Below are 19,411 nucleotides of genomic sequence, written 5' to 3'. Positions count from 1 at the left end.
TAGATGTGAAACTTCAGTGGTTTAAAATCTCAGGAAAAGAAGACGAGTGAAACGTGAGCGTGAAGCAGAGACGCTCCTGACAGAAACATGAACATCGTCTCCGATTTGCCTGCTGAAGGTCGCGACCTGCACAAACCAAAATATTTAAAGACAAATTATAGATAAAGTATAAAGAGTTTCTGCCTTTCTGTTTGAAGATGCTAACGATGGACATGTGAACTTTTTGTGTTTTTAATAAAGCTGTAAAGATAATAATATAAGAATATTATTGTATAAATAACACAAAACACACAGCAAGCGCACAATGTCAGTTTTGTTGACTCATTAACATCATTATTTACATACTGAATTATGCTAAATATATATTATTAATTAATTTTGCTAATTTCTGATGCACTATCTGTGTTATTTGCATTTCTCTTTAATAATAAATCTTGTTTAGAGTAACGGTTAGAAGTTATGCTCCTGTAATTCTAATCCAGCTTTAAATGTGACTGTTTTAAGATTTCTGTTTGTTCTTTTGGTAGAAAATTGATGTTTTTTTATAATTTGATGTGCTAAATTTATTTAAAAAATTTTAAATAATTTGTCGACATTTTAATTTTAAAATCTAAGATTTGATATTAAAATTTCCAGCACTTTCACTTTTTATGATCTTTTTATGGTTTCTAATAAAAAGGAAAGATTTCTTTTATTAGTTTTGTTGAGAAATTGTTAGCAAGAATTACCTTTAATGCCTACCAAGATAACTAGCATTAGATGTTAAATAAACAATTAAATTGTCATTAACATTAATGATTATGTAAATTTACTGACTAGCGAATCTGCTAATGTTGCGTCAACTATTTTACTGTGGATGTAAAACCGCTAGCTAACGCTCTGAAAAATTTTATCGTTTAATTCCAAGCCAGCCGCTTTGCCCGTGACTCAGTGATCTCAGGACTGAACGCAGGTTAAATCTTTGCTCTTATCCTCTCGTATTATTTCAGAAAATCCGTGCAGAAGAAAATTCTTCATCTAAATGCAAATTGTGTTCATGAGCTCGGCCATTCCGCAGGTTACTTAGACGATTCTTCATTTTTTTTCCTCCTAATGTGGTTTATTATAATCCTCAACCTTCTCTCTCTCTCTTTCTCTCTCTCTCTCTCTCTCTCTCTCTCCTGCACCTTCAGCCTTCGTCATGTCTGAACATTTCCTCTGCGTCCTCTCAAATATAAATCTCTTTTTTCTCTCTCAAGGTTAGAGCAGAAATCTATCAAACTTCAGCGCAGTCCAGAGGGATTTATTCAACTTTCCTGACATTTCTGATCTCAGATACATCATCCATCATGCCGGAGAAACGGAGGGAATTCTGTTTTATCTTCACAACAGACCAAAAAAAACAACACACACACACACACACACACACACACACACACACACACACACACACACACTGATTCTGTGTTGGTTTTTGGTTTAATTTTTTTTCTTCATTTCTTCATTCTGTCTGAATCTGTGCTGATTTGTACGTGGTGTCGTTGAAGCCATATTTCATTTTGTTTTTAGCTATTTTCATTTTTTTAAAAAAAAGATAAATAATATTTGGTTTATTTCCATCCATCTGCCAGTTTGGCTACGATGTCACGACGTTCCGGCGTCTCTTTCCTCGCGACTCGTCTCTGTGATGCGGAATCTCTCTCTGTTCCAATCCGCACACTACAGACACGTGCTACTTGTTAGAACATTGTTCTAGTTAGAACTCTTCTCTCTGGCGTTTGGGACACAGCCGTACGCCTCTTTAAGACCCGTGTGTGTGTTTGTGTGTGTGTGTGTGTGTGTGAGTGTGTGTGTGTGTGTGTGTGGTGGTAACAGTAACTCCGCTTCATCACACCACCCTGTCACTCAGTGTTTTACTGTAACACACACACACACACACACACAGAGTTAAATATCTCTCTCTCTCTCTCCTGCCTCTGCAACGTCACACCAAACTGCCCCTGATAGCCATGCTTAAAAGTTTAAAAGTTTAAAGTTTTTCCTGTTTTTAAAACAAAACTGTTTTGAGGCATTTCTCCTGTCGCCTGTAGCACCGACATTGTGTGTGTGTGTGTGTGTGTGTAATAACACACAAGAAAAAACTCACTTGCCCAGTTCTTTCCCACAGATTGACATTCTCACTGAGGATTATTCTCATCCCAACTTTATTCCTCATTTCTTTTGAAGCTCAACTGTCCAGACTGATGGACCGAGCCTAGACGAGTGTGAGTGTGTGTGTGTGTGTGTGTGTGTGTGTGTGTGTTTGTGTGTGTGTGATATCTGAAAAGTGATGCTGAGTCTTTAAAAGTGTTTTGGAAAAAAATGATTCCTTCATTTATTAATTATTCAGTTATCATTCAGAAGCTCAGTGATTAGAAGTTGGATTTATTAGAGATTAGACTGATTAGAGATTAGACTGATATTACACAGTCTACATTATTACATTATAATACAGTGAAGTTTTTTATTAAATAAAGTCAAAATATAATTTACATCTCAACAAATAAACCCCAAAGTGTACATCTATCAGTTGATTAGTGCGTTCAGGAGGAGCTGATTAGTGGGCGTGTTCAGGGAGGAGCTGATTAGTGGGCGTGTTCAGGGAGGAGCTGATTAGTGGGCGTGTTCAGGAGGAGCTGATTAGTGGGCGTGTTCAGGAGGAGCTGATTAGTGGGCGTGTTCAGGAGGAGCTGATTAGTGGGCGTGTTCAGGAGGAGATGATTAGTGGGCGTGTTCAGGAGGAGCTGATTAGTGGGCGTGTTCAGGGAGGAGCTGATTAGTGGGCGTGTTCAGGGAGGAACTGATTAGTGGGCGTGTTCAGGGAGGAGCTGATTAGTGGGCGTGTTCAGGAGGAGCTGATTAGTGGGCGTGTTCAGGGCGGAGCTGATTAGTGGGCATGTTCAGGGAGGAACTGATTAGTGGGCGTGTTCAGGAGGAGCTGATTAGTGGGCGTGTTCAGGAGGAGCTGATTAGTGGGCGTGTTCAGGAGGAGCTGATTAGTGGGCGTGTTCAGGGCGGAGCTGATTAGTGGGCGTGTTCAGGGAGGAACTGATTAGTGGGCGTGTTCAGGAGGAGCTGATTAGTGGGCGTGTTCAGGGCGGAGCTGATTAGTGGGCATGTTCAGGGAGGAACTGATTAGTGGGCGTGTTCAGGAGGAGCTGATTAGTGGGCGTGTTCAGGAGGAGCTGATTAGTGGGCGTGTTCAGGGCGGAGCTGATTAGTGGGCATGTTCAGGAGGAGATGATTAGTGGGCGTGTTCAGGAGGAGCTGATTAGTGGGCGTGTTCAGGGAGGAGCTGATTAGTGGGCGTGTTCAGGGAGGAACTGATTAGTGGGCGTGTTCAGGGAGGAGCTGATTAGTGGGCGTGTTCAGGAGGAGCTGATTAGTGGGCGTGTTCAGGGCGGAGCTGATTAGTGGGCATGTTCAGGGAGGAACTGATTAGTGGGCGTGTTCAGGAGGAGCTGATTAGTGGGCGTGTTCAGGAGGAGCTGATTAGTGGGCGTGTTCAGGGCGGAGCTGATTAGTGGGCATGTTCAGGGAGGAACTGATTAGTGGGCGTGTTCAGGAGGAGCTGATTAGTGGGCGTGTTCAGGAGGAGCTGATTAGTGGGCGTGTTCAGGGAGGAGCTGATTAGTGGGCGTGTTCAGGAGGAGATGATTAGTGGGCGTGTTCAGGAGGAGATGATTAGTGGGCGTGTTCAGGGAGGAGCTGATTAGTGGGCGTGTTCAGGGAGGAGCTGATTAGTGGGCGTGTTCAGGGAGAAGATGATTAGTGGGCGTGTTCAGGGAGGAGCTGATTAGTGGGCGTTTTCAGGAGGAGCTGATTAGTGGGCGGAGTTATTGTGATTATTAATTTGGAGATTTTCCCAACAATATTAAATGTTGTTTTAATTAAATTTGAGTCTTTCTGTCCTCCTGCACTTTGAGGAAATGAGTTTTGAGTTGTTTTTGTGATATTTGATTTCTCTGTGAGAGAGCGGAGAGCGAGAGGAGACGAGACGAGACGAGACGAGAGGAGAGGAGAGGAGAGGAGACGAGACGAGAGGAGAGGAGACGAGAGGAGAGGAGACGAGAGGAGACGAGAGGAGATGAGAGGAGAGGAGAGGAGAGGAGACAAGACGAGAGGAGAGGAGAGGAGAGGAGACGAGACGAGAGGAGAGGAGAGGAGAGGAGAGGAGAGGAGACGAGAGGAGACGAGAGGAGAGGAGAGGAGAGGAGACGAGACGAGACGAGACGAGACGAGAGGAGAGGAGACGAGAGGAGAGGAGAGGAGACGAGAGGAGAGGAGACGAGAGGAGAGGAGAGGAGAGGAGACGAGAGGAGAGGAGACGAGACGAGAGGAGAGGAGAGGAGAGGAGAGGAGAGGAGAGGAGACGAGAGGAGAGGAGAGGAGAGGAGAGGAGAGGAGACGAGAGGAGATGAGATGAGAGGAGAGGAGAGGAGAGGAGAGGAGAGGAGACGAGAGGAGAGGAGACGAGAGGAGAGGAGAAGAGAGGAGAGGAGAGGAGACGAGAGGAGAGGAGAAGAGAGGAGAGGAGAGGAGACAAGAGGAGAGGAGAGGAGAGGAGAGGAGACGAGAGGAGAGGAGAGGAGACAAGAGGAGAGGAGAGGAGACGAGAGGAGAGGAGACAAGAGGAGACGAGAGGAGATGAGAGGAGACGAGAGGAGAGGAGAGGAGACAAGAGGAGAGGAGAGGAGACGAGAGGAGAGGAGAAGAGAGGAGAGGAGAGGAGACAAGAGGAGAGGAGAAGAGAGGAGAGGAGAGGAGACGAGAGGAGAGGAGAAGAGAGGAGAGGAGAGGAGACAAGAGGAGAGGAGAAGAGAGGAGAGGAGACGAGAGGAGAGGAGAGGAGACAAGAGGAGAGGAGAGGAGACGAGAGGAGAGGAGAAGAGAGGAGAGGAGAGGAGACAAGAGGAGAGGAGAAGAGAGGAGAGGAGACGAGAGGAGAGGAGAGGAGACAAGAGGAGAGGAGAGGAGAGGAGAGGAGAGGAGAGGAGAGGAGAGGAGAGGAGAGGAGACGAGAGGAGAGGAGAGGAGACGAGAGGAGAGGAGAGTTCACACTGCGATCCGAATCCGGAAAATTACTCAGTCACAATTCACTCATATGAAGCACTAAGCACTTCCTGATTATTATTATTATTATTATTATTATTATTATTATTTATTACACGTACAGGATGGAGAGTTCATGAGTTCATTCGCAGGTCACACAGAGTTCGATTACATAAAAAACAATAAAATTATTATTATTAATATTGCGTAAGTAAACCACCTGACATCACTATAGCACATTTATTACAACATAAATATACATACAATTAAAAATTCCCTTTTCATTTTTATTCTTTGATTTTTTTAAAAATCAGGTTTAGGTTATTCTTGGGGTTAGTGTCAGAGAATAAACATTTAAATATAAAATAAACAAATACTATCCAACAAAAATGTGTTTTTTATTCAAGTTATTGTTTATTAAATATCAAAAGTTAGTTATCATATTATAAATAAATTTTAAAAAATCCACAGCAACATGAAAAGAGAGAAAAATATTGCAGCCTAAAAATAAAAATATATAACACCAATTTTAATTTAATTTTAATTTCCCAAAATTATAATTATAGTTCTTAAAATACTCAAATTAATGTTATTAATGTTAATATTTTATCATAAATGTTTGTCCAAATGCACAAATATTAGTTTTTAGAATGAACACAATCTAAAACAAAGCACTATATTAAAGTTTAGAATGAATGATTTAAAACACTGTCATTATGTAAAGATGTACATTATTATTAATATTTAATAATAAAACATTATTTAATAATATAATTCTGTAGTTGATCATTTAGATAGATGAACCGACAGTCAGATAAACGTTAATAGAGATTAATGCAGAATAAAACGTTTTGTAACTTTTTGCTGGATGGATTTTAGAGGTGAAGGATTTTATAGTCGTATTATTGTGATATTTGAACTAAAGCACGATGTTGTGATGTCATTGTCACTTTGATGTGTTGCTGTGGAAAAGAGGCACTGAACATTAACACTAAACCCTGTGAAGCATGGTGGAGGTAGCGTCGATCCCTGATGCTACCGCCACCATGCTTCACTGCTGGGAATTATCTCTGTAAAAATAAAAGGGGCACTGAATGCTAACAATACAGTCTGGAGAAGCACGGTGGTGGTAGCATCAGCAACGCATCCGGCTTTGGGGCTGATTTACTGTTTCATTATTGGACGGATTATATAAAGAAATCAGGATAGACGTTAGATGAACCAATACAATAAAAAGAGGAAAATATAATTAGTGTAGAAATCTATAAATTCAATCTATAGATTCACAAACTTTTTCTCAAGACATCCTGCTTTATAACGTTAAAATTGCTGCAAAGAAAATGATTCTGGTTTAAGGAGGATCTCACGTCTCGGAATTCCGTCTTAGATGGATGTTTCATTGCAGAATTCCCAATCAGTTGTTTTTTTTCCTCCTGCATTCCGAGTACCAGGACTCGGAGGAGATGGCAAGGGCAAGTGGAAGAGTGTGTGCTGTAAACACTATTGGAACACATCCTGTGGTGTCATATGGAACGCAGCCCATAGCTCGGTGGGTTTTAGGACCCAGCAGCAGCCTGAGTGTCGGATCCTGATGTACTCTCACTCTGTCCATGTGGAGATGTTCAGATGTGAGTGAGACTCTGAGAGGAACACCATCATCTCCTCAACCTCCACCCTGGATAAACACGCTCAAACCCTCACACACACTCCGCGGAGACAGACAGGAGTGTGTGTGTGTGTGTGTGTGTGTGTGTGAGAGAGAGAGACACTGAAAACATTCATTTATTTTAAAAAACATATTTGAGTAGTTATTAATGTGGATGGAGAAGCGACGTGGGCTTAGTGGAGAGATTCTCCTGTTTTTATGGCTGAAGTTGTGATGAAGTGAAGATGTGGATTAAAATCGGAGAACTCCGGGATCCATGCAGGTGAGTGTGTGTGTGTGTGTGTGTGTGTGTTATCATACCTGACTCACATTACTAAATATAAACAAAATGAGCAGTTAGACTCAGAACGCTGATCAGATCCTGACTCAGACTCAGCAGCCTGATCGTGGAGCACTCGTAGAATAAAAGGTTCCTCATGGGTTCTTTGGATGGTTGATGGTTCTAGATCTCTGACAGGGTTCTACTTGGAACCTTCCACTTTTTTCAAACACATCAACAAATTTGTAGTTGTTTATTTCAGAAATAGTCGCATCGTAAATCTGCTTTAATCTGCATGAAGGAAATTGACACGTAGAATACAGAATCAACACCTAAAATCCTGAATTAACACTGACAGTGCGGAAAAAACCCTAAAATGTAAAATGAATTAACACTGAATTAACACACAAAACACCTAGAGAGTAGAATTAACACCTGGAATGCCGAATGAACACCTACAGTGTTAAAGTAATACCTAAAATTTAAATAAAAATAATAATAAATGCACACCTACAGCACTGAATTAGGACCTGAAACAGTGTATTAACACTTACTGTGTTAAACAAACACCTTAAATGTTGAATAAACACCAGCAGTGTTTCATTACCTCCTAAAGTGTTAAATTCGAAGCTTAAATGTTGTGACACAGTGATGTTGGTGATGCTGTTAAAGCTGAAATCTAGATTTTAGATGTTTAAATGAATACTCAGAACACCAAATTAACACCTAATATGCTGAATTAACACCTAAAGTGTGGGGGAAAATCATAAAATGCTATAGTAACACCTACTTTTAGGACTTAAAGCCTAAAATAATTAATTAAACATCTACAGAATGGTATTAACATCTAAACTGCTGGATTAACATGTGTAGTATGGCCTAATGTAAACTGTTAATACCTAATTAGCATATTCAGTGCAGAATTAACACCTTAAATGCTGATTTAACACCTCAAGTGCAGAAATAAGGCTATAAATCTGGAAGTTCACATTTAAGCGTTCGCTCTACTGCGTTAAATTAAAACGCCTCGTTACAATGCTGCAGGTGTTAAATGCAGCGCTGTAGGTGTTTATTCATGACGAGAAATTGCGTGTGGAGGTTTTTTGCTTCTGTTTATCGACATGTTTCATGGACTCTTAGTAAATCTCCATGTGCCTGATTAAATGTTCTTAAATCAGATGAAGTCATGTTTAGTGTCGTAGTGTTTAAATCAGTGCTGATTAAGGTGTTAATTGTGTGTGTGTGTGTGTGTGTGTAATGGGGTATGATGTACACTAAACACTCAGACTGGAGATAAATACTGACTAGTTAATGCACAGTTGGTAGATTCTATGGTTTAGGAATAATTCTGTTAATGTGAGTGTGAAGGCAGATGCACCGCTCGCCGTGGCTGCCGCCTCATTAACGCTGTTTACTGTCGAGTGTTTACTGACGTTAAAATCAGACGAGTTTAATGAGATGCGAGATCTTAGGAATAAAGTCAACATCTGCTATAGACGTGATGTGAGTATGTGCTAAAATGTTGTTTACGTGTTTAGATATGAGTTTAGTGTGTGTGTGTGTGTGTGTGTGTGTGTTTACGGTCACTGCAGTTTATCTGATATGCAAATCAGCTCATGAATATACACAATCACGAAATGACATCATGCATTAATTTGCATATTTATGAAATAATTTGCATATCAAAACTTACACATAATTTAAAATATATTGTTAAAGCATCATATTTTAATGACCAACACACCCCAGTGCATTATGGGTATTATTATGATTATACCGTGGTATGGGCACTAATCTACTGCAGTGCATGATGGGATGCAAACGCAAAAATTCAGTAATTTCCTTTTTTCTCCTTTTATTCCTCATAGATGAATGATAAGCAGGTTTACTATCAAATATAAGCGTGGCCACGCCCAGGCACACAGGCCACGCCTCTTACACTGGTACCGACAGGTATAAAGACCACACCTGTTACAGCAGATGATCCGTGTACCTGTTGGCCTACTGAAGGAGGCGTGGCCTCGATGGCTATCAGTACCAGCGTAAAGGGCGTGGTCATCTGAGTCTGGGCGTGGCTTCCTGTTCAATTAACTTAACAGTTTTCATTGGTTGAAATTAGACTGTTTAGAGATTCGTGAAACACACACACACACACGATCGGGTACTGAGATTTTTGTGTTGTTGTTCTCGTCTCTGAAGGACACACACTTTTACTGTTCACTACGCGCTAAATAAAAATAAATGCTGTTGTTTGTAATTTAATTTGTCAGAGAAACAGGAGTCGCTGAAAGCGCCGATGTTTCCATTAAGGCTTATAAAATATGCAATGTGACTGGATTGGACTGAAGTGTATAAATAGCCTGTGCGGATTATAGAGGAGCTCGTGTTGCTGTCGTCGCTCGCGTAAACACACACACACACACACATACACACACACACACACACACGTAATGTTCTCATGTAGAGCTGAAATAAAGACGAATAACCTGTGTGTATGGAGGTGTGTTTTTGCTCCTTACACACAGACGTGATCAATTTAAAACATTTTATTGAAAAACGTCTGACTCAAACTCTCTCGCTGTCACTTTAATTATTTTACAATATTTTTATTAGAGAAAACAAAATCAGAGGTACAGATATAAAATAAACATACAGTATATACACATGTAAACATCTCTGTGTAAGTGACAGCGAAGGAGGCGTGGCCTTGGTGTGTAAGTGACAGCGAAGGAGGCGTGGCCTCGGTGTGTAAGTGACAGCGAAGGAGGCGTGGCCTCGGTGTGTAAGTGACTGCGAAGGAGGCGTGGCCTCTGTGTGTAAGTGACTGCGAAGGAGGCGTGGCCTCGGTGTGTAAGTAACAGCGAAGGAGGCGTGGCCTCGGTGTGTAAGTGACAGCGAAGGAGGCGTGGCCTCGGTGTGTAAGTGACAGCGAAGGAGGCGTGGCCTCTGTGTGTAAGTGACAGCGAAGGAGGCGTGGCCTCGGTGTGTAAGTGACAGTCAAGGAGGTGTGGCCTCTATGTGCAAGTGAAAGCGAAGGGGGCGTGGCCTCTGTGTCTAAATGAAAGTGAAGGGGGCGTGGCCTCTGTGCCTAAATGAGAGTGAAGGAGGCGTGGCCTTTGGACATGTTAGTCCGAATGAATCAGGTGTGGCCTCTGTACCTATCAGTCTCAGTGAAGGGGGCGTGGCCTCTGTGTCTAAATGAGAGTGAAGGGGGCGTGGCCTGTGTGCCTGTAAGCTGAAGTTAAAGAGGCCTGTAAGATTCAGTGCAGGAGGCATTCCTTCTCTGTTTATCGGCCCCAACGTAGGAGGCGTAGCCTCTGTACCTGTCACGCCCAATGAAGGAGGCGTGGCCTACTACTTTGCAACAACGTAGTGAACAAAAACAACTTGTTAACGTTCTACAACTTAACCATAACGTTAAAGACCTTCACTCTCATAATCAGCAGATATCCAGCAGGGGGCAGTGCTGCGTTAGTGTTAGCCTGACACGTTTAGCATTCGCGCACACTGAAAGCTTGAATAGATGGGAATCGGTGCGAAAGACGTTTTAACACGTTAAAGTAAACAAAGTACAGTGCGAGCTAAACACAAATACAGTCATGCTAATTTTATACGTGTTTATATTCTGACAGAAACAATTTCCGATACGAGTGTCTCAGTGAGTGTGAAGTGAATTGTAAAGTGCGTGTGTGTGAAATGTGTCATTTTTATTTCATTTGCATTTTCATTTTCTTATTTTAAATGCCTGCGTAATTATTTGTGGAATTTTTTATCCATTAATTGTTATAATCACAGAGTTCAGTAGGAATTTATATCGTTAGCTTCACTTTGTTAATGCACTAATTTCCCTTTTCTTTCCTTTTTTCTCCGTTTATTCCTCGTAGATGAACGATCTCACAGGAAACGGCGACTAGCGAGAAGTCTGACTGACAAGGCTACAACTTCTTTGAAGAAACTTTTTTAAAAAGCCGCACAGTTTAAAAAAAAAACTTTCAAAGCCTCACAGTGGCATTGAGCAGCACATCGGACCATCTGAGGAGTAAAAACTATTTCTGTTTTCATCTTTTCAGACGTGTGGCGCTTTTTACAATCCATTTCTAATATTTATTGGCAGATTTGCTGCAAAGTTTGGAGAAAAAAGTGAATTTTTTCCCTTGATGACGCACGTCACATGCTTATGTGACAGAAAACAACTTGAGTAAAAAGTGAATTATGTAAAGACTTTTGTCTGATGATTAGCGCATGCTAGCATTTCACATTTAGCGCTGTTCTCAGATTATATAATGACTGACACGTGCATGTTTTACTCTTTTTCTGACGGCTAGCTCTCTATTTTGTAGCCGTATTTTGCAATACATTTCAATCTGCTAAAGACTGTAAAGTAAATTTTTACAAAATTCTGAATCGGCTAAATCAGCGCTAGCGCTAGCATGCTGCCTTTACAAACCTAAACATCCTAAAATCAAGCCTCAGATTCCGTGTTTTATTTCCGTCGTTGTTATCCGTTGCAAATGATTTAGCAGCCATGCAGCTAGCGTTAGCGTTAGCACTGCAGGCGTGTTGGGTGTGTATTAGCCGTGCGATACAGCACTCTCCGGCCTCATGGGGGCACTACGACGTCTGCAGATCACAACTTTACACAGACGATGGACTCGTGTGGCATTACATGGCGTGCCAGCCGGAATCCACCGACATGACCAAGTACGTCAAAGTGAATCTGGAGCCGGAGAACATCACGTGCGGAGAACCGCCCGAGATCTACTGCGCTCTGGTCAGTGCACTTTTATCTCCTTTATCTCCTTTATCTTCTTTATCTTTTGTTTTATAGTGTAGAGTCAGAAATAGTGACATTTGACAGATTATTCTCTTTATTATTAATACTGACACGTGAAGTTTAGGGACCCTTGTGCCCTATTCCCTACTCCCTATTCCCTACTCCCTATTCCCTATTCCCTACTCCCTATTCCCTACTCCCCATAAACACTGAAGCCTGGTTGAATGAATAAATTGTGAATAAATCCTGAATAAATTGTGAAATAAAGACACAGATGTGAGCGTGACGCTCTATTACAGACTCAGTGTTCCTGCTCTCACTCTCCAAACCAAGCTTTTTATATCTGCAGAGTGACAGTAAATAAATAAAGTAACTGAAAATACTGTGAGATTAAACTCAAAATAAATCTTTCAGCATGTCACAAGATTTCATTGATGAGGTCTATCAATATACCTGTCTCACTGTCTCTCTGTCTCTCTGTCTCACTGTCTCACTGTCTCTGTCTGTCTGTCTCTGTCTGTCTGTCTCTCTGTCTCACTGTCTCTCTGTCTCACTGTCTCTGTCTGTCTGTCTCTCTGTCTCACTGTCTGTCTCTCTGTCTCACTGTCTGTCTGTCTCTCTGTCTCACTGTCTCTCTGTCTGTCTGTCTCACTGTCTGTCTGTCTCACTGTCTGTCTCTCTGTCTCTCTGTCTCACTCTCTGTCTGTCTGTCTGTCTGTCTCACTGTCTGTCTCTCTGTCTCACTGTCTGTCTGTCTCACTGTATCTCTGTCTCACTGTCTGTCTCTCTGTCTGTCTGTCTGTCTGTCTGTCTCTCTGTCTCTCTGTCTCACTGTCTCACTGTCTGTCTCTCTGTCTGTCTGTCTGTCTCACTGTCTGTCTCTCTGTCTCACTGACTGTCTCTCTGTCTCTCTGTCTCACTGTCTATCTCACTGTCTCTCTGTCTCACTGTCTCACTGTCTGTCTCACTGTCTGTCTCTCTATCTGTCTGTCTGTCTCACTGTCTGTCTCTCTGTCTCACTGTCTGTCTGTCTGTCTGTCTCTCTGTCTCTCTGTTTCACTGTCTCACTGACTGTCTGTCTGTCTCTCTGTCTCTCTGTCTCACTGTCTCACTGTCTGTCTGTCTGTCTGTCTGTCTGTCTCTCTGTCTCTCTGTATCACTGTCTCTCTGTCTCACTGTCTGTCTGTCTGTCTGTCTCTCTGTCTCACTGTCTGTCTCTCTGTCTCACTGTCTGTCTGTCTGTCTCACTGTCTGTCTGTCTCTCTGTCTCACTGTCTCTCTGTCTGTCTGTCTCACTGTCTGTCTGTCTCACTGTCTGTCTCTCTGTCTCTCTGTCTCTCTGTCTCACTCTCTGTCTCTCTGTCTGTCTGTCTGTCTGTCTCACTGTCTGTCTCTCTGTCTCACTGTCTGTCTGTCTCACTGTATCTCTGTCTCACTGTCTGTCTCACTGTCTGTCTCTCTGTCTGTCTGTCTGTCTGTCTGTCTCTCTGTCTCACTGTCTCACTGTCTGTCTCTCTGTCTGTCTGTCTGTCTCACTGTCTGTCTCTCTGTCTCACTGACTGTCTGTCTGTCTCTCTGTCTCACTGTCTATCTCACTGTCTCTCTGTCTCACTGTCTCACTGTCTGTCTCACTGTCTCACTGTCTGTCTCTCTATCTGTCTGTCTGTCTCACTGTCTGTCTCTCTGTCTCACTGTCTGTCTGTCTGTCTGTCTCTCTGTCTCTCTGTTTCACTGTCTCACTGACTGTCTGTCTGTCTCTCTGTCTCACTGTCTGTCTGTCTGTCTGTCTGTCTCTCTGTCTCTCTGTATCACTGTCTCTCTGTCTCACTGTCTGTCTCACTGTCTGTCTGTCTGTCTCTCTGTCTCACTGTCTGTCTGTCTCTCTGTCTGTCTGTCTCATTGCCTGTCTGTCTGTCTTTGTACTCCACAGTAAACATCCATCTGCTATTCATCACAATTAGAGATTTTTTTTAATAATTGTTTCTAAAAACACACAAAACAGAGTATAAATAATAAATAATATAAATAATAATTAATAATAAATAATTTCTAAACAAGTATTTCATATTTTTATTCGATGTGATCACTTTGTTTATTGCTGTGGTTTATTGTCATGTTACTTTTCCATATGTATCACCTCTCACATTCATTTATCACCTGAACCCAGCGTGGAAACACACACACACACACACACAAACACACACACACACACACGCTGAGAGAGAGAAGATGGAGTGTGTGAGAGAGGTTTAGTGCAGGAGGGAGGTAACCTTTATTTTATTTTTAGCTGCAGAATCGAGACGAAGAGCAAAAACACGGTTATTATTCTTTTCTCTGAGTTCAGGTTCACCTTTACAACTGCAGTGTGATACATGAGTGTGACGACACGTCGGAGTGATACATCAGAGTGATACATCAGTGATACATCAGAGTGATACATAAGAGTGATACACGAGTGTATACATGAGTGTATACATCAGAGTGATACATGAGAGTGATACATCAGAGTGATACACGAGTGTATACATCAGAGTGATACATGAGAGTGATACATCAGAGTGATACACGAGTGTATACATCAGAGTGTATACATGAGAGTGATACATCAGAGTGATACATCAGAGTGATACACGAGTGTATAAATGAGTGTATACATGAGTGTATACATGAGAGTGATACATGAGAGTGATACATCAGAGTGATACACGAGTGTATAAATGAGTGTATACATGAGTGTATACATGAGAGTGATACACGAGTGTATACATCAAAGTGATACATCAAAGTGATACATCAGAGTGATACACGAGTGTGACACATCGGAGTGATACATCAGAGTGATAAATCAGAGTGATATACGAGTGTGACACATCGGAGTGATACATCAGAGTGATATCACACTCATATTGTCACAAAGAAAAGAATTGAAAGAAATAGAAAAGAAGTGAAAAATATTTTCTTACAGTCACTGATGGATTTTCAGCTTTCAGAAAATCCAGACTGGGAATAAAATCCGCATTTTCCTGGATTTTCTTGTCTCCAGTTTCAGTTTGAGCAGAAAGTGAGAGAGTAGATTAGTGTAATTCTCTCTCGTGCCCAGAAGGATGAAGGAGAAGGAGAAGAAGAACAGATTAACATATGAGCAGGATGAACGAGTGAAACCCTTCCAATCCAGCGCTCACATTTCGATTTCGTATCTCATGGCTTCATCAAGTTGCTGCATGTGAGTAACAGAGAATGATAAAACGCAGAAATAACACTCGGTGCTGGATCACGTGTTATTCTATGACACGTGCGGAAGCCATTTTGTTTTGCAGTGATGAATGTGATAATTACGACTAGCTCTATTCATGCAGTAATATACTGGTGATTATACAAGACTCCTATTAGATTTTATAACACTCGCAAAATCGTCTCATTCATGTATCATCAAATTAGTCTTCTATTTTTCAGTTTTAAATGATCTCTTGTTTTTATGTTACATCGTACTAAATTTAACAGCAAAAAAAACACTTTTTTCTTCTTCAGTCCGCATTTTCTATCCCTGATTTTTTTTTTCTGATGTAAAGATGAGTGTTTGTGTTTAAAGGCGGTGGTCTGGATGCAGTGAAAAACTCTGTCTCAGACGCTTCTACTCAAGAAATCTCTGGTAACCTCTGAGGTGTGAACTACATGCAGTTGATTTTAATAAACTGAATGTGGAAAATCCACTTAAGCAGCTGCGTAACCCGACTCTGAATACCAGCAACTTTCCTCATGTAGATACTGACACAACTTTTAGACTGAAGTCGCCCAATTCTGAATATGAACCTTTGGGAAAAACTACACAACACTGATCTAGCTTAGTATCTATCTATCTATCTATCTATCTATCTAGCTGTCGTTATGCTGTTGTGCATGGAAGCTCCAGTAAATTGGGTCTGAAGGCAGTGGAGACGCTTCTGACATTTCATTACCAAAAGAATTGCTGGCAGCTGATTAGCGTCCACACAGAATAAACGAGGCTGTAAACTGAGTGCAATCGTTTCCCTCTGGGTTCATGATTTTAGCGTGACACCTCCACCTTGTTGTGAGTTTGTTTGCCCTGCTTTTTAAGATTATTTTGGACTGATTTCAATTTCTTGAGAATCTTAATGTCAGTGGAGTCTGAGGCTGAGGATGAATAACAGTGACATTAAGCACAGACTCGTCAGGGGAACGCGAATCACACAGCTGGTCTCTTTTTATTAACAAAGTTCTTCCTCAACCATGAGCCCAATAAAGCAACGAGGATTTATTAATGATAATTATTAGGTGATATCAGAAAGATCTACACATAGGAGCCTATGTACAGATTCTCATTTATTGTAAAATGTCTTCAATAACACTCACAGTAATATAATTATATAATTATAAATAGAATTCTGTATAAAAGACACAGCTGTTGTCCTGAAGACATCAAACTAAACAGAAAGTTTAAAACAAACGAATCATGAAAATGAGTCACAATGAATCAAATTCATTAAAAACTTTTATTTACTTAAAGAGGGAGTTTAAAAGAAATGAATCACTAAAGTGAGTCTTAATGGCAGTTCATATGAATCAAAACCAGCAAGATGGAGTCAATAGACAGCTTGTTCATATGAATCGATTCACCAAAGTGAGTTTTAATGGTGAATCAAATGACTCAAAGTTCAGATCACTTTAAAAAGCAGTTTGAAAGTAAAATGAATCATAACAGCAAAATAAACGAATCACAAATCACACAGTCTGATTCATTTAAACAAGTAGTTTAAAAGAATCACATCTCTAATGTGAATCATCATTAAACTCATCAGTACATTTTAATTCAGTCTGTTTCTTTCCTGGCATTAATTATTGGCAAAATGTTTTACTCCACGTTCATCAGCTAGTTGATCTTTGTGCTGTTTGGATCAATGTGGCAATCAGGCCATGAAAAATAAACAGCATTAAAAACATAATAGATTCTAAATATGTTTAAGGGGAAAAAAAAGTCTCAGATAAATATTTAATAGCCAAATATTCTCCTTTACAGATAAATAATGTGATTAAAGCTCAGCGTGGTGTGTGCTGTGATTCAGAAGAAGCACTAATGAGAAGAAGACACACTCGATCACTACGGTGTCAGTAACACAAACACTCGAACACCAGCGTGGAGACGAATCTCTCTCCTTCAGCACTCGGAGCAGATCAGAGATGAATAACGTCAGCAATCTCGTGAAGTCTTTTTCCTCAGAGCCACGACGAGTCGCTTCACTTTAAAGAAACTGACTCAGTGGTGTTTATTTACTCTTTCTGTAAAGTTGCTGTACTTCATCATGGTAATTTAATCAGTAAGGAAAATATTTTGCCAATGAGTTCATTATGAATTAATTTAAACGCATTCAGGATCATGATTGGATGTTAATTTTATGAGAGTTATGAAGCAACACAGCTAAAGAAAATAAATTGTTTAAAAGAAAGTGTAGGAATTATTTCGTTTTTTAAATAATTTATAGTTTATTATTAGTGTTTATTATGAGTGCTGTTGTAATTAAAGGAGCCGTCTAACGAGGCCGGAGGTTAAACTGTTAATACCCACAATGCATCACTGCTCATTATCAGATCATTACACAAAGCTCATGTGATTTAAACTGAGAAATGAAGAGACTTCCTGTAGTGACTGTAAGAGATTATAATAAATATTTATAAATATTTCACTCAGGTTTCTGTGTAAGAGGAGAAGAAGAAAAAGCTTCACAGACACATTTTATTTTTATTCTATGTGCCAATCACACGATGCTTCACAGCTCAGAGACATGAATTTAAAAAAATAATACGATTTAAAAAATGAACTCAAATACAGAGAGAAAATTCTCTACAGTCGTCTCAGAAAAGAACAAATCACTTTAAACGTCGTCACTTAGCACTTCATCAGTACAGCTCACTGTTTCTGTCTCAGATTTTCTCCTTAAACCGTTTTCATTTTCACATCAGCCTCATGAGCAACATCCTCAGAGTCATACCTTTTAATCTGACCTTTTAATCTGACCTTTGACCCTCAGTGTTGCGGATTAAAAAGATTTTCTTGCTAATGAAGATTTTCTAACGATTTTTGAAGTTTTTTCCTGAGCACTGGGGAAGAGTGCTGTTTTACTGAAGAGAATGAAACCTCTAATCCTCTACTGTAAACATAATTATGAATAATAATTAATTGTAATTAAATATTTATTAATAGTGCGCTGTATCTTTTCTTCCCGTCTGCAGGAGAACCCGTACATGTGCAATAACGAATGTGACGCCGCTACAGAGGAACTCGCTCACCCTCCCGAGCTCATGTTCGACGTTGAGGGTCGAAACCCGACCACATTCTGGCAGTCGACCACGTGGAAGACGTACCCCAAACCTCTGCAGGTGAACATCACGCTGTCGTGGAACAAAACCATCGAGCTGACCGACGACATCGTGATCACGTTCGAATCGGGTCGACCCGAGCAGATGGTCCTGGAGAAATCTCTGGACTACGGGAGAACGTGGCAGTCGTACCAGTTCTACGCCACCGACTGCCTGGACGCCTTCGCCATGGAGCCCAGGTCCGTGCGTGAGATTTCCCAGCGCACGCTGCTGGACATCTTCTGCACCGAAGATTATTCCCGAGGTTACGTCTGGAAATACGACAAAACGGTGCGATTCGAGATCAAAGATCGTTTCGCGCTGTTCGCCGGCCCACGACTGCACAACATGGCGTCTTTATACGGACAGTTAGACACCACCAGAAACCTGAGGGACTTTTTTACACTGACAGATTTACGGGTCCGACTTTTACGGCCCGCGACGGGAGCCACGACGGTGGACGAGGACAATCTGTCCAGATATTTCTACGCCATTTCAGACATCAAAGTCCAAGGCAGGTGAGAACGACACTTTAAATAAAATCTAATCTAAAAAAATTATCTAATGTAATCTAATTAAATAAATATGTCTCTGTTTTAAATTCTTAGGATTTCACCCAATCAGTAAAAACTACTTTTCCAGCATAAAACTTTGATGGTAACAGATCATTCACAGGAACAGGAATTTTATAATAACTGTGTGATCACTGATCTGGAGAAGTTTATTTAACATTCACGGAAGGAGTCTCCAGTTTCAGCGCTTTGTAACAGTCAGGGGTAAAGCTGTAACTTACTGGGTGATGATGAGGATGGTGGTGGTGATGAAGATGATGATGATGGTGATGGTAATGATGATGAAGGTGATGAAGGTGATGAAGAAGGTGATGAAGAAGATGATGAAGGTGATGATGATGAAGAATCACACCAGTTGGGTAGAGAGTAATGTAGTGATGAATAACGTTCAGCGCTGATTAAACACATCAACGCGTCTCTGTGTCATAAAGTCCTGCACTCTCTGATTTATACTGAGTTTATTGTGTGCCGTGTAAATCCATCATAATTACCACACACACACACACACACACACACACACACTTACATACATACACATACACACACTTACACACACACACACACACACACATCCTCCTGCAACATCACTGAACACACACACACTTCTCATCTGAATAGTATATAAAATGACATTGTTAGCGGTTCAGGTCTCAGTGGAGTGTGTGTGTCTGTGCGTGTGTGTGTGCGTGTGTGTGCGT

General features: G+C 41.1%; 1 protein-coding gene across 1 annotated transcript in view; it reads left to right on the top strand.

Annotated features, from left to right (window-relative positions):
• Window positions 1–6,720: 6,720 nt before the first annotated feature.
• LOC113524963 (netrin-G1) overlaps window positions 6,721–19,411 on the top strand; it is a 25,255-nt gene continuing 12,564 nt past the window's right edge. The window contains exons 1-3 of the mRNA XM_034314622.2: window positions 6,721–6,998; window positions 10,880–11,766; window positions 18,016–18,659. Of these exons, the coding sequence (XP_034170513.1) occupies window positions 11,521–11,766; window positions 18,016–18,659 (890 nt within the window). The 5' untranslated portion in view covers window positions 6,721–6,998; window positions 10,880–11,520. The remainder of the gene's footprint in view (window positions 6,999–10,879; window positions 11,767–18,015; window positions 18,660–19,411) is intronic.

Source organism: Pangasianodon hypophthalmus, chromosome 21, assembly GCF_027358585.1.
Source record: "Pangasianodon hypophthalmus isolate fPanHyp1 chromosome 21, fPanHyp1.pri, whole genome shotgun sequence".
In the NCBI taxonomy this organism is placed as follows: domain Eukaryota; kingdom Metazoa; phylum Chordata; class Actinopteri; order Siluriformes; family Pangasiidae; genus Pangasianodon; species Pangasianodon hypophthalmus.
The sequence above is the reverse complement of the archived record's forward strand: the minus strand, read 5'-3'. Positions and strand labels throughout refer to the sequence as shown.